The sequence below is a fragment of the Miscanthus floridulus genome, chromosome 8 (genome assembly GCF_019320115.1).
Source record: "Miscanthus floridulus cultivar M001 chromosome 8, ASM1932011v1, whole genome shotgun sequence".
NCBI classification, from domain to species: domain Eukaryota; kingdom Viridiplantae; phylum Streptophyta; class Magnoliopsida; order Poales; family Poaceae; genus Miscanthus; species Miscanthus floridulus.
The window spans coordinates 21,085,874-21,100,565 of NC_089587.1; the positions used below are offsets into that span (position 1 = coordinate 21,085,874).

General features: G+C 55.8%; 1 protein-coding gene and 1 non-coding gene across 2 annotated transcripts; one reads left to right on the forward strand and one right to left on the reverse strand.

Annotated features, from left to right (window-relative positions):
* Positions 1–407: 407 nt before the first annotated feature.
* LOC136478856 (small nucleolar RNA Z247) lies at positions 408–546 on the forward strand. The gene has a single exon (XR_010764526.1). It is a non-coding gene; the product is annotated as a small nucleolar RNA Z247 (small nucleolar RNA).
* A 5,835-nt stretch (positions 547–6,381) lies between these two features.
* On the reverse strand, positions 6,382–7,908 carry LOC136468671 (uncharacterized). The gene is made up of 3 exons (XM_066467160.1): positions 7,765–7,908; positions 7,105–7,592; positions 6,382–6,883 (listed from the first exon to the last, which is right to left on the reverse strand). Exons 1-3 carry the CDS (start codon positions 7,906–7,908, stop codon positions 6,382–6,384), a joined length of 1,134 nt encoding a protein of 377 aa, XP_066323257.1.
* Positions 7,909–14,692: the final 6,784 nt, after the last annotated feature.

The window sequence follows — 14,692 nt, forward strand, 5'->3', positions numbered from 1 at the left end:
CACTAGATGTGGCGATTCCAAGTTCTCTCGACATTGAGGGAGGTGCAACTCGCCGGCTACATCAACTCCATGGTGTAGGCGCCCCAGCCTTCCTTCTGTCCAAGGGTGACAACAAGGACATGCCACCCACACCTAATCTAGAGTATGAAATAGTGGTAGCGAAGGACTAGCAGGTCCTGAACTATCTACTATCTTCGCTCTCGCGTGACATTCTGTCGTGGGTTTTGTCAACCGAGACGGTCGTCATGGCATGGGCCACAATTGAAGGGATGTTCACGTCCCAATCGTGAGTGCGTGTCATCAGCACAAGGATGGCGCTCGCCATGGCGTCCAAGGGAACATCATCGATTAACGAGTACTTCACGAAGATGAAGGCCCTTGCAGATGAGATGGCATTTGCAGAGAAGAAGCTTGAAGACGAAGAGCTGGTGTCTTACATCCACACTGTCCTAGATCTCTTTTTCAACCCGGTGGTGTCTGTCGCCGCCGCCAGGGTCGAACCCATCTTAGTTGGTGAGTTGTACACTCAACTTGTCAACTTTGAGAGGAGGATATGGGTGGGATGTAAAAATGTCTTTTTGTCAAATCTATTATCTAGGATGGTGTTAGGTACCATAAAAAGGGGTCCCTTAAGCAAGAACCGAAAAAATCGCTTAGACCTTGTAAATATCAAAGCCAAGAGACAGCCATCGACAAACCCCCACCTTATCCGAGGCCCGGCTAGACCGCCTGGCCCACCTCGAACAATATCTGGGCTCACCCGAAGCGGGCTTGGCCCAGAATGAAACCACGAGGCCTCGGACGAGGTACCGGTTTTCCGACTCACCCGAGGCCCTGCGCGCAAGGCCTCGGATGAGGTACCGATTCTCCGACTCGCCCGAGGCCCCACGCCACAAGGCCTAGGATGAGGTATCAGTTCTCCGACTCGCCCGAGGCCCCGCGCGCAAGGCCTCGAACAAGGTACCGATTCTCCAACTCACCCGAGGCCTCGCGCCACAAGGCCTCGGACGAGCACCCAGTTACCGACTCGCTCGAGGCTAGCTCGACATCAACCCCATCACCACCGCCTTGACCGACTTCTCTGACGGGACGTCACATCCAACTAATGCGTCCAACCACTCCCGCGACGTCAGCCGAACGATAGCACGATACGGCGGAGTGGCCGACGAGACGGGAGTCACATCGACGCCATGCCATCCGGGACAGGACAGGGCAGGGGTTACCGGCCACTGTCCTCGGCACTATGCCCACGGCTGACGCCCATGCTGCACTGTGCTGCCTAACCCCTGCTCCAAGGACAGCGCGGTGTGGAAAGTCAAGTCTAGGTCCCTGTAGCCTCGGAATCGACGTACAAGACCAACTGCTTCCTCCGAGCCTCGGCTATCCGCTTTTGACCTCCTATAGCCTCGGGACTCATGCCGCCGAGCCCCCCATAATGGTTTAGCCTCTGCACCAACTGGCCCTCACCTCTCTATGTTGTAAGCACTCTAGGACCGGCATGTTGTCCGCAGTACGCGCCATGCCCTGCGTCAAGCTACAGGAGCTCCCACATAGTGCACAAGGCCAAGCTCTTGTAGCCTCAGAGTCAGCGCACTCGCGCCGTCGCATCTACCCAGCCTCGGCTCTCCGTGCTGGTCAAACATACAGTGACCAGCACGCCTCCAATAGAAGAAGGCACGCATGCCACCACAGGAGCTCCCACGTCGCACAGGATCAGGCATGACTGGCGCGTCGCTCTAGTGCACCGAGGACAAGACCGCTCCACCGACCATGCCGCCACTGTGATGAGCTGCAGGGCTCGAACATACCACCTCTGCTCATAAAACGCCATATAGCAAATACATGTACCACCCCTGTGCCTCCCTTCGACTATAAAAGGGAGTGGCCAGGGCCGCTTCTAGGAGAGATCGGAGACACACGTGCAAGCAACGCACAACGCTCTGTAACACACACGCTCCCTCACTGCAAGAGATCAACATCTCAAGCCACCCACGCCACTCTATGCAGAGACCTAGGACTAGCTCCCTCTCTCGCTCAGCTTGTAAGCCCCTACTACAAGCACCTCGGTGCAAGGAATACAAGATCGCTCTCTCAGACTAGACGTAGGGCATCTATTGCCTGAACCAGTATAAACCTTGTGTCTCTTTGCATCACCATCTGGGATTAGGGGCACGCAGTACACTTTCACTAGTCGGTTGAGGACCCGCCGGACCAAAACACCGACAGTTGGCACGCCAGGTAGGGGCCATACTGCGTGTCAGCTTAGTCATCCCAACAAGTTCTGGATGGTAGACCCCTTGTGACCACGGCGTCTCGACACGGTGATCTGGTTCGGGAGCCTAGAGCTCATGTCTCTAGGATATGAGTACGATATGGTACTCCTCCCACCCAGAGCCCCATCGATCGACGACGACATCACGCACCAGCAGCCTAGGCGTAGGCGGCGCCCGGGCCGCCACTCTCGTCGTGCTCGCCAGGCACAACGTGGGTAGGACCACCCTGACACCATGCGAGCTTAGGGCGACGCACCGCGCTCCCCTAGTATCCCATACCCGGCTGTTGGTACAGAGTCCCTGGCTAGGGACCTGTTTAGCTTAAGCCTGGGCAAGGGAAATACGCCGGTGGCGCGCAGCAACGCCCCGTCATCAAGCTCTGCCCCGCCACCTCCTAAGGAGTCGACTCCGGTGGAGCGGAGCCCGGCGACGACACCATCCCCGTACCCCTTCGGGTTAGGCAATGCCACCGCCTACGCTTCTGCCTACGCTTCCGCTCACGCAGAGCCCCCAGGACGCCACCAACGTTTTGCCCTCGACCTCATCACCACAAGCTCGACCCACACCCACACTGACTCCTCGAAGGAGGATGAGGCATGGGCCGGAGCAGACTTCTTTGGGCATCATGACCCTAAAGCCATGCGCCGCTTCATGGCCACGAGCGACTACTGCTTCGGCTACTCCGACTCCGATGACGAAGGCACTTACGATCCCACTCGTGAGTGCTTCAATGTCGAGCTCGGGATGCCAAGCGTGAGCGATGAGGACGAAGGGGTAGGTAATTGCTCCCCACCCCACGAGGGGGTAGGCGATGCCACACCTCCACACGTTGAGCCCCCGGCAGCGCAGAACAAGAACCCCGCCCCTAAGGAACTTCAACGCCTAGACCTAGAGCATCTCCGTTAGCTTCAGGTCAAGGTCGAACAAGACCGACTCCTTCTGCAGCAGCTTTGAGACACTCTCAAGCAAGAGCAGTGGGGTCACGGTGATGGCGGAGCAGCCCGATGGAGGGCTTGTGACGTCAACCACCGCATCAACAACGACAAAGGGGGCGAGCAACCCCTATCTTCAATCGCGCTAGCCAGAACATCATGGCAGCAGTGATGCTACTCCAGACAATGCCCGAGCCCTCTACCTCGGAGGGGTGATAGGTCCACGATGAGCTCCGGACCTCCTCGAGACCACCACGATACATCAGGCTGAAAGTTCTGCCTCTCGACAGCATGGGGGCGCCTCGGAACTACCCACGACAGCGCCTCGGTAGGATAGAGAGGCCTCGGTTCGTCCCGAGCCTGCTCGGGCACCAAAAGCCAACAAGGCCTCCTCAGTGCACGACCGCCTCAGTGACCAACACGAGGCGCAAGGCGACCACAATGTGGTCAGCAGGCAACGGTGCCACGACAACGATGGGCCCGCCTGAGGCTACCACCCGCACCGAGGTGGTCGCTATGATAGTGGGGAGGACCACAGTCCTTCTCCTGGGCCACCTGGCCCTTGAGTCTTCAGCAAGGCCATCCTCCCCACTGACTTGGAGTACAGTTCCCCGGGGCTATAGGCCTACAACGAGCAAAGCAACTGCACTGCCCATGAGGATGCCCTCAACCAACTAGAGGAAGCCCGAGATGTTGCGCTGCTACACTTGGCCAAGTACCAGCAAGCCCTATGAGGCTATCAAACCCGACACATTCGAAGCTGAGACCTAAAAGTGGGCGACCTGGTGCTGAGACCGAGGCAGAGTAATAAGGGCCGCCACAAGCTGACCCTGCCATGGGAACGGCCGTACATCGTCGCCCAAGTGCTAAAGCCTGGGACCTACAAGCTAGCCAACGAGAAGGGCGAAATCCTCACCAACGCTTGGAACATAGAACAGCTATGTCGCTTCTACCCTTAAATTCCCAAGCACTGTATACATTGTTTCTCAAAATACAATAAAGAAGCGTTCTTTAGTTGTTCTAATTTTTCAAGAAACCCCCCAAGCCCATCGATGGGTGATCGGCGTTACGATAACGCTATAAGGGAGACTCGGCTCTACCTCTGCAGAGGTGCCCACCACGGGGCTCGAACAAGACTCGACTCTGCCTCTACAGAACCGAGCCTCCCTCAGGGGCTAGAAGGGGGGACCCCCCTCTAAGTCCCAGACACCATTTTTTAGTCGCTTTTTGAAAAAATTTCTATGCCAAACTCTCTCGCGTACTCTGACAAATCGATTGTAAAAAACCTAAGGACCAAAAGTCTGTCTCAGGGCCAAAAGGTTGGCCGAGCTATGAGACGGCCTACGCCTCTAGGCTATGGCAACTCCCTCACCACCTTTTGCCCGAAGGGCAGCTTAGGCTCCGAGGAAGTTTTTTGCAAGAGATATGTTCAAAGATGAGACAAAGGGCAGAGGCTCGGAAATACAATAAAAATGATTAAAAAGCATATACACATAAGTACTTTAAAAGGCTTCGATGGCCACAAGTGTCATGGTACAATGATGTAAGTCCTAATCTATTTGCATGACCCCTTTGGCCCAGGTCAAAACTTAGGGTCGCCAGTGTCGGCGGTCGGCGTAGGAGGAACCACCTCCTCTTTGAACAACCTGGCCAGTGCCGTGCCAGGGGCCTCAGCCGCCTCCACTAGCTTCATGACCTCCTCCTCGGCCTTCTCGTCATCCTCAGCCATGACGTAACCATCGCTGACAGCCTCGAGGTCGATGCCGGCATAGTGCGAGGAGACGACGGCTAGGGTGCACTTGACGCCCGTATGCAGCGCCCCCCTAGATCCGCTCGTGGACTCAGCCACTCAACGTGATCAAGCGGCTCCCGAGAGAGCTACCCGACTCGACCCCCCCGACCTCCAGGGCCTCGCAGGCGGTACGGGCGGCGCTCTACAGCGCGTTGTGCTCCTAGATCTCGGCCTCGAGCACCGCCTGCACTACGACGGAGGCCTCAGCTACCCGAGAGACCTCCTTCTTCAACCCTACGCCAAGACAAGCGGGATGGGGTTAAGCACGAAAGAAAACAAGCCAAACAGGGGCGCAAGCCTATGAGACTCACCCTCGGCTTTCTCCCCCTAGTTTTGGACCTCGACCCGAGAGGCCTTGTCCGCCCTGGAAGCCTCCCTCTCCATCTCTACATCACGTCGGGGAGTTAGGGCTCGAACGCAAGAATAACAAATAAAACAAGGGGCGCGGCTCAACAGGACTCACCCTCAGCCTTTTCCTACCAGGCTAAGGCCTCGACCCGGGAGGCCTTGGCCACCTTGACAGCCCTCGCCAGGGCACCTTTCATCAGTAGGTGCGCGCCCTTCTCCGCCTCTAGCTGCTCGGCGAGGGCCTTGGCAGAGGCTGCCTCTTGTTCGGCCTAGGACCTAAAGGTACCCCGCTCGCCGGCCACCCGAGTCAGTTCCTCCTCTAGCTCCTAGATCCATGCCGCCAAAGGGGTGGCCTACTCCCAAGCCATGGCCACCTCAGCCTTCATGTCAGCATAGTGAAGGCGGAGGTCCTCCACCTCCGCGCTCCACGCCAACAGAAGCTCATTAGCATTGGCGAGCAGGTCCTTCTGCTGCTAGAGCTGGTCCCAGACGTCCCTCTCCCACCGAAGGAACATCGACTTCTCAAGGGACCGGGCCTCGAGCTCATGGATATGTAGAACAAATGTCAAGCACTGCGAGAAAACTCAGGAAAAAGACGACACAGCACAAGAAAAGAAAGCACGTACCTAGGCAACACCAGGCAGGTTGTCAGCCACAATGGATAGCGCTGTCTGCAGCGACTGCTCCACTAGCTGGCGGAATTGCTCAAGGGAACCCTAGTGTCCCCCTCATCTGCATCCTCGAGGGCGAACAGAGGCTCCCCCTCAGGGTCATCATGGCTCTGCCACAAGACACGCGGGCTATCCCACCTGCGGGGCTCGGGTCATACCTGGATGAGGGTCGAGCTCCCCTCGCCAGAAGTCAGAGCTGGCTGCTCCGCGCTGCTGGCCACCTCGGTGTCCGCCACCTCCTACCCCCGAGAAATATCATCGGAGGAGATTGAATGAACCTCCACCTCCTGGGCGCTCTCCTACGACTACGGCGGGTCTTGGACCAGGGGTGGTACCGAACCTTGCCCCGCCTCTGTCTCCACATCCTAGGCCGTCGGCTCTGCCACGTCCAAGCCAGCCTCTGCCACCTCGGTCTCGGTGGTCCCAGGAGTTCCAGCCTCTGCCACCTCGGCCTTGATGGTCCTAGGAGCCCCGGTGTCCGCCACCTCAGCTTCAGAAGCCCTGGAAGCCCTGGCCTCCACCACCTCAGCCTCGGTGGTCCTAGGAGCCTCGGCATCTGCCACCTTGGCTTCGGAAGCCCTGGAAGCCTCAGCCTCCGCTACCTCGGCCTCGTAGGTCCTAGGGGCCTTGGCCTCGCCCTCGGTGGCCCCGACCTCGCGGGGCGTAGGCGCCTCCTCCCCCGCCTGCTTCGTGGCTACCTTGGTAACCTCTTCTTGGGTGACTGGCTCCTTCAAGTTGGCCCGGGCCGACACCGTGCCACGCTGCATGGCGGCCTGTGCATCCACCACCCATCGAGCAGTGGAGCTGGTGCTCACCTTGAGCGCCTTAAGTGGCGCCAGGGCAGGCGCTTCTGCCTGATGCTTCTGGCTGAAGACAAAACACTCACGAGGTCAGCATATGACCAAAGAACGAGTGGGAGATGCTACAAACTCCACTAACAAAACACTTACCTCAAACGGGGAAGCAATAGCTTCTGCACCACGTCCCTCGTCCTCGGCAATGGTAGTGGCGGCGGCAGTGGCACGGCCCCTGTGTCCGACAGTACCGGCCAGCCCTCGCCAGACTCCAATGCCCCCTTGGCCCTCTACGTGGGCAGTTGAGTCGCCCCCACCATCGCCCGCTCCACCTCCGTCGTCGAGCCCATCGGGCTGACGGCGTGCTTCCCCGACGCCCGTGTCTCGGGCGTGTCGGCCTCGGCCCTGGGGCAGGCGATCGCCAGCCCCGAGGCACCCTCTCCTCTTCCTCCTGGAGACACCAGGCCACTCGCCGACGCCCCAGGCACCGTCTCCCTAACATCAGGGAGGTGGTCCAGGGGACCTCGCCCCGCCTCGCTCTCGTCGTCATCACTCGAAAAATCCATCAACGACGATGACGGAGACGGCTCCTCCAGGAGACCGTCATGCCCCTGTTGCCGGCGACGTTTCTCTAGCTCGTTGCGCTCAAGGCTCTTCCTCTTACGCCTTGCCTCCTTGGCATCCTTCCGCTCCTTGTACGCCTCGGCGTGCGCCCGGTTCTCCGCTCGCCGCTCTGCATCCTCAGGAACGGGTGGCGGGGAGGCTCGCACATCCCTCATCCCCTGCATGAACGACAAACGCAAATAAGGGAACATATTGAAAACGTAAGGAGCAAGGAGGCCTCGGGGGCTGTAGCGACATGTGACTCACCAGAGAGATGTACCCCCGTGACGGGCGCATCGGGAACAGGGTCAGATCACTGCTCCTCTACCGCCCCTCCACCATCTCTCTCACCCAACGTAGAATCTCCTTGTTGGAAAGGGCGACGGTGGACAACCGGATGTCGTCGATCGGCTCACCCGGTGTCTTCTCGAATAGGCGTTGTCGTTGAGCCATCAGCGGCAGCACCCTCCGGTGGTGGAAGGCCGCCATGACCATGGTCGCCGTAAGGCTGCGGCCGCATGGTCTCTCCAGCGCCCTCAGGAGCGGCTGTAGCTTGGACTGATCAGCCAACGGGACGCCGTACCTCCACCTCTCCGACTAGCTCTCCACGACCTGCCCGGTATAGGGGGGAAGCCTGCCATCATCATTGCGGAGGTAGAACCAGCTATTGTACCAGTGACAGTTGGACGACGCGAGCTGGGCCAGGATGTAGAAGGGCTGCCGGTCTTAGCACACTTGTAGAGTGCAGCCACCGGCCCTCAACGCCTTCTGCATGCCCTTCGTGCCCGCCGGCTTGGTGGTGAGCCCCACCCAAAAAAGTGGAGCCACAGCTCCCAGTGGGGGGCAATGCCTAGGTACCCCTCACAGACGGCGATGAAGATGGCTGCCTATGCGATGGAGTTAGGGTTGAAGTTGTGGAGCTCCACGCCATAGTAATGTGGGAGCGCCCGCATGAACCGGTCCATCGGCAAGCCGAGGCCATGCTCGTGGAAGGCCACGAAGCTCATGATGTAGCCATCGCGTAGCCTCGGCTCCGGCTCATCCCCTAGAGCGATCCACTCCGATCTATTGGGGTCGGTGACTAGGCGGAGGAGACCGTCGTCGATGAGCGACTGCAGTGTCGCCGCGTACACATCGGACAATAGCGCCGCCGGCCATGGGTACGGTGGAGAATGTGGCTATGGCGGTAAGGCGTGCTCTCGCTATCTCTCTCTCTCTCTTTCCTTTCCTCCCCCTTCTCCCTCCTTCTCCCCGGCGCTCTCTTCCTCTATTCTTAGCAACCGCTCGAGGGCAGAAAGGGCGAACGCAAGCGGAAAAGGTAAGGAGGGGCGGGGCGCGGCTCATCATGTATTTATGAGGGAGGAAAGAGGGCAAAACAGGTGGGCGACAAAACCAGGAAAGTTTCCCTCAGATCTAGCACGGTTAATCCAGATCTAACCAAACCGCCCACGCGTCCACCTTTTTCTTATTAACCGCGCGCACACAATAACGTCCCATCCACAGATGTCGCATCGCATCCGACCATAGTGATGGCAGGTGTCGTTTTGTCTCCCTGAGGAACCGCCTCAAAAGGCGCACCTGCCGTCGTCAGCTGATGGGAAGGAAATATCCCCCACCCGATTCCTTTTAGACTAAGGAACTGGGCACCGAGCCCGTTACGGTCTAGGGGTTCGAAGGCTGGGCTCCCGAGGGTCTCGATAGCTGCCCCAGGACAAATAGAGTTAGGGATGACTATGGGCGAGCCCGTACATGGCCGAGGCCCAAGCAAGCAATTGCTTGGGATGCCCTAAGTCGTGTCCGAGACCGGCAGGGAGGTCTCTGAATGGGATCCCACCGTAGGGAGGCACCGAGCCCCCGGGGCCAATCGAACGGCCCTAGGACCCACTAGAGAAGCCCTCTGGTACTTTTGGAGTGCGTCTCTGGACCGCTAGCTGACCCCTATCGAATGGGGCACGGGCCTCCACTCGGACTTACCCGATAACAGCTCATCAGAGGTGTCACTGCTCGCCCACTAAGGGTATCCTGGCATACTCCACCCCTCCTTTCGAACAAAAAGGATGCGCGAGGGTCGCACAAAAAAGACAGGGAAACTCCTGATCGCCCTCTTGCTCCGAGCAGAGGCTCGGGGGCTCTTCCTACAACCAAGCCGAGGCCCAGCGACCCGAACTCACACTCAGGGGCTCGACAAACACGATAAAACCCCTCACTCAACATGAAAAAAGCCCCTAGAGGAATAAATCCACTCCTCCAGGGCCTCAGGGGCTACACCCGGTGGGTGCGCTCGCGCGCACCCACCGAAGCCTCGAGTACGAAACACCATCCCGCCAGGAGCTGCCGCGAGCCAAGTCTTGTCAAAACCTCAGGAAGAGCACTCACACTCTCCCCAAGGCTCGGGGGCTACTGTCGGGTACCATAAAAAGAGGTCCCCTAAGCAAGAACCAAAAAAATCGCTTAGACCTTGTAAATATCAAAGCCAAGAGACAACCACCGGCAAACCCCCACCTTATCCGAGGCCCGGCTGGACCGCCCGGCCCACCTCGAACAATATCCGGGCTCACCCGAAGCGGGCTCGGTCCGGAATGAAACCACGAGGCCTCGGACGAGGTACCGATTTTCCGACTCGCCCGAGGCCCCACGCGCAAGGCCTCGGACGAGGTACTGATTCTCCGACTCGCCCGAGGCCCCGCGCCATAAGGCCTCAAACGAGGTACCGGTTCTCCGACTCGCCTGAGGCCCCGCGCGCAAGGCCTCGAACGAGGTACCAATTCTCTGACTCGCCTGAGGCCCTGCGCCATGAGGCCTCAGACGAGCACCTAGTTAGTGACTCGCTCGAGGCCGGCTCGGCATCAACCTCATCACCACCGCCTTGATCGACTTCTCTGACGGGACGTCACATCCAACTAACGCGTCCAACCACTCCCGCGACGTCAGCCGAACGACGGCACGATACGGCGGAGTGGCCGATGAGATGGGAGTCACATCGACGCCATGCCATCCGGGACAGGATAGGGCAGGGGTTATCAGCCACTGTGCTCGCCACTATGCCCACGGCTGACACACGCGCTGCACTGTGCTGCCTAACCCTGCTCCAAGGATAGCGCGGCGTGGAAAGTCAAGTCCGGGTCCCTATAGCCTCGGAATCGACGTACAAGACCAACTGCTCCCTCCGAGCCTCGGCTATCCGCTTTTAGGCTCCTATAGCCTCGGGACTCGTGCCGCCGAGCCCCCCACAATGGTTCAGCCTCTGCACCGACTGGGCCTTGGCTCTCTATGTTGTAAGCACTCTGGGACCGACACGTCGTCCGTAGTACGCGCCATGCCCTGCGTCAAGCTGCAGGAGCTCTCACGTCGTGCACAAGGCCAAGCTCCTATAGCCTCAGAGTCAGCGCACCCGCACCGTCGCATCTACCCAGCCTCGGCTCTCCGCGCCGATCAAACATACAGTGACCAGCACGCCTCCAACAGAAGAAGGCGCGCATGCCACCATAGGAGCTCCCACGTCGCACAGGATCAGGCATGACCGGCGTGTCGCTCCAGTGCACCGAGGACAAGACCGCTCCATCGACCATGCCGCCACTGTGACGAGCTACAGGGCTCGGACATACCGCCTCTGCTCATAAAACGCCACATAGCAAATACATGTACCGCCCCTGTGCCTCCCTTCGACTATAAAAGGGAGTGGCCAGGGCCGCTTCTGGGGGAGATCGGAGACACACGTACAAGCAACGTACAATGCTCTGTAACACACACGCTCCCTCATTGCAAGAGATCAACATCTCAAGCCACCCACGCTACTCTACGCAGAGACCTAGGACTAGCTCCCTCTCTCGCTCAGCTTGTAAGCCCCTACTACAAGCACCTCGGTGCAAGGAATACAAGATCGCTCTCTCAGACTGGACGTAGGACACCTATTGCCTGAATCAGTATAAACCTTATGTCTCTTTGCATCACCATCTGGGATTAGGGGCACGCAGTACACTTTCACTAGTCGGTTGAGGACCCGTTGGACCAAAACACCAACAGATGGAATGGCCATAGTAAGATTGTTGTTAGGTGGGGTTCAATGCTAACAATTAGCTAGCTTATTAGGCATGTTGGGTCCCTTTCATTTCCTCTGGGGCACCTGGACCTGCGTTGCGTGGCTCATCTGTGCTCCCGTCCGAATTGCCGCCCTTCCTTAACCCTAGTGTGGCTTTGCTCGTGCGGCTCTCTCTCGCCATTCTCGCTCCACCCCCCCCCCAAAAAAACTCCCCTCACGCTCCCCACCCACCACCTCCTCAAGGCCATGCCGAGGGCCCTCATTCTTGCATAAGCACGAGCCCGATCCCCACCTCATCATGGATCGCTTGCAACATGTTGACATCGACCTCAATGAGGCCTAGTCTCCCCTGCCGAGCGACACCCCACCAATGTAGGCGCCTTTTCCACCTCGGGAGTTCCTCCACCCATCCAAGGCTCGCTCGCTGCTGCCACTAGTAGAGAACAGACCTTTCATCCGAGGCCAAAATGGGCTCTAGTCTCGATATTTTTTGCGCCCAGGACTAGAGAGACCTTTAGTCCCGGTTGGTGTCTCCAACCGGGACTAAAGGTCCCCTGCCCAACGGCTACTGCGCTCGGCACAGTGGTAGGGGACCTTTAGTCCCGGTTGGAGACACCAACCGGGACTAAAGGTGGACCTTTAGTCCCGGTTGGAGCCACCAACCGGGATTAAAAGTCCTCAACCTTTAGTCCCGGTTGGTAACACCAACCCGGACTAAAGGACCCTTTAGTCCCGGTTGGTAACACCAACCGGAACTAAAGGTCCCCCAATGGGTTAGTTCAAAAGGGAAGCATCCCATCCATTGTTAGATGTGTTGTGTAGGTGAGGTGGTAAGCTATGCACGAGGCAATGCATGAGGTCTTGGGTTCAAATCTCACGGGACGCAGTGGTGGGAGACATTATTTTTTTAAAGCTGGGAGGACCTTTAGTCCCGGTTGGTGTTATCCACCAGGACTAAAGGTGACCCGGGACTAAAGGACCATCCTTTAGTCCCGGATGCTTGCTCCCGGGTGGAGAACCGGGACTAGAGGGGGTTCTCCACCGGGAGTAAAGCCCATCCCTCCACTAGTGTGCCACTGCCACCTAGCTAATTTTTAGCTGCTCACTATTTGCTTAGTGGATTCAAACAACCTCTATGAAATTTAAGATGGCTTAACTTAGGATAACGATTAACAGCATGTTTGGTTGCTTACCGAATCTTGCCATGACACACACCTTAGGCATGCTGCTGGTTTCTAAGCTCGTGTTTGGTTTCATGCCACAGCGGCTTGCCAAACTTTCATAGCTATGTGTCTCATACGTTTTGCCTCATTTCTTTAATTACCAAAGTATTTTAAAAAAATGTGGCGACCAGTTTGAGCGCTACACTTTTTGTGACAGGCACACGCTCATCTCCGCGATGTATCAGTTGTGTGTATAGTCATCATTGCCGAATAGTATCACCACACATGCCTCTCCACGAATTAGTGCATGGCTCACTTGCATTCGAAAACAGAGGTGTGTGGTACCAACGTACGCTTGAGCTTTTTGTGCATATAATATACACTTGAGTCATTGTTTGTGGCTCATACATTATTTGCAAAAGAGAATCAAGGCATGCATATCGATATATGGTACATACACAGATACACAACGAGAATTGAGTGTCTCATGCATTAAGTAAAAGAAACGAAAGGAATTGTGTATTTTTCTAAGTGGCACTACTAGTATTACCTTCGTACCATTGAAAACATTGCAATTCTAGGTTTATAGTCTACCGCCTTGCCACTATTACAACAAGGTTTTTAGTGGGAGATAATTACTTTCTTGGCCCTAAAATGTTTCGCTTCCTTTCTTGGACCTTAATTTTAGTTTTGAAGTTACCTATTTGGCTTGAAATACAACTTTGCTATCTTATATGGCCCTTCCGTTAGATTTGGCCACTAACGGTGTTAAGCAGGCCGTGAATTGACCTTTTTATCCCTGGATGAGATAGGCAAGAGTGTAGAGTTCAATTTTGATATCTTTCATTTTGAGGATTGTTTAGACTATTTTTAGGGCTATCTCAAAATGAAACATATTTAAACTGAACTCTACACTCTTGCCTACCTCGCCTTAGGGTAAAAAGGTCAATTCATGCCTCACTCAACACGTTAATGTCCAAATCTAACAGAAGGGCCATATAAGGAAGCATAGTTATATATATTTTGGACCAAATAGATAACTTTAAAACTAAAAGGGCCTAGAAAGAAAGTAGTTTTAGACCAAGGAGGTAATTCTCTCTTTTAGTGGTAACCACAAACCATTCGCAAAGGCAGCTACTTGCTCGTCCTCTACCTATGCGTCTCTACGAATCATTGATTTTCAGAGGCGAGTATCTAGCCTTGTCTAGAGATCGATTTCTAAAGGTGGACCGTAACCCAGCCTCCTCTAGAAATAGTTTTCTCGAATTATTAAATTAGGCAAAAAATATTTTAATGGGGAGAGACCGGACAGACAACCTAGTCTCCTCTAGAAGGATTTTTATTTTAGCCCAAAAAACAAATATTGTAAAAAGAGCACATCCCAAACTAAATTTTTGGGAACTAGCCAAAAGTTATGGAGCGACTCGTCACTACAGTGACTAACTAGCACTAGCACGTCAAGAGAACACTTTCCACATAAACTGTCGATATGGAATGCAATTGAGTCGCACCACCGTGGATGTCGTGATTGATCAGCTGAGACACGCCAAACTGAATGGTGTGACCCAGAAGTTGTAACAGAACCGCCCAATTTATACAAGATCAAGTACGGCTGTCCCCGCTAATACGTTGACACACACATACTTTCACTCATATAAACCCGGTAGTCCGCCGAGTGTCCCGAAAGACCTCGGTAAATCAACATCACAACCAAGATCGCGTGATTAAGCAAATACACATCACATACGCAGGGTTGCAGCGGAAAATAATATTACAAATGGATTTCGCAAATAATAGTACAAGTTTGGGTTTCAAAACCGATTAGTGAAAACAACATAGCTTTCAAAAGATTACCTTAATATATGTTCCAAATACATTGCTAGCATAAGTGACATCATCCGACAAAAGCATATAGATGAGAAGTAACTATAGAATCACCGAGCCACCGGCGGTTAACCACCATCTTCACAGGCCGAGAACTTCACCTGTAACATGGTGGGATAAACCCTGAGTACTCAAATGTACTCAGCCAGACTTACCCGTCGAAAACCAAAAATAAAAGACACCAAGGGTCATG

Excerpts from the sequence above, each read along its gene's own strand:
- LOC136468671 (XM_066467160.1), bottom strand. The coding sequence starts at position 7,908 with ATGGTCATGGCGGCCTTCCACCACCGGAGGGTGCTGCCGCTGATGGCT. Across the intron at positions 7,593-7,764 it reads ACAAGGAGATTCTACGTTGG|GGGATGAGGGATGTGCGAGC; the intron begins GTGAGAGAGATG and ends TCGTTCATGCAG. Across the intron at positions 6,884-7,104 it reads GGGGCGACTCAACTGCCCAC|CCAGAAGCATCAGGCAGAAG; the intron begins GTAGAGGGCCAA and ends TTTTGTCTTCAG.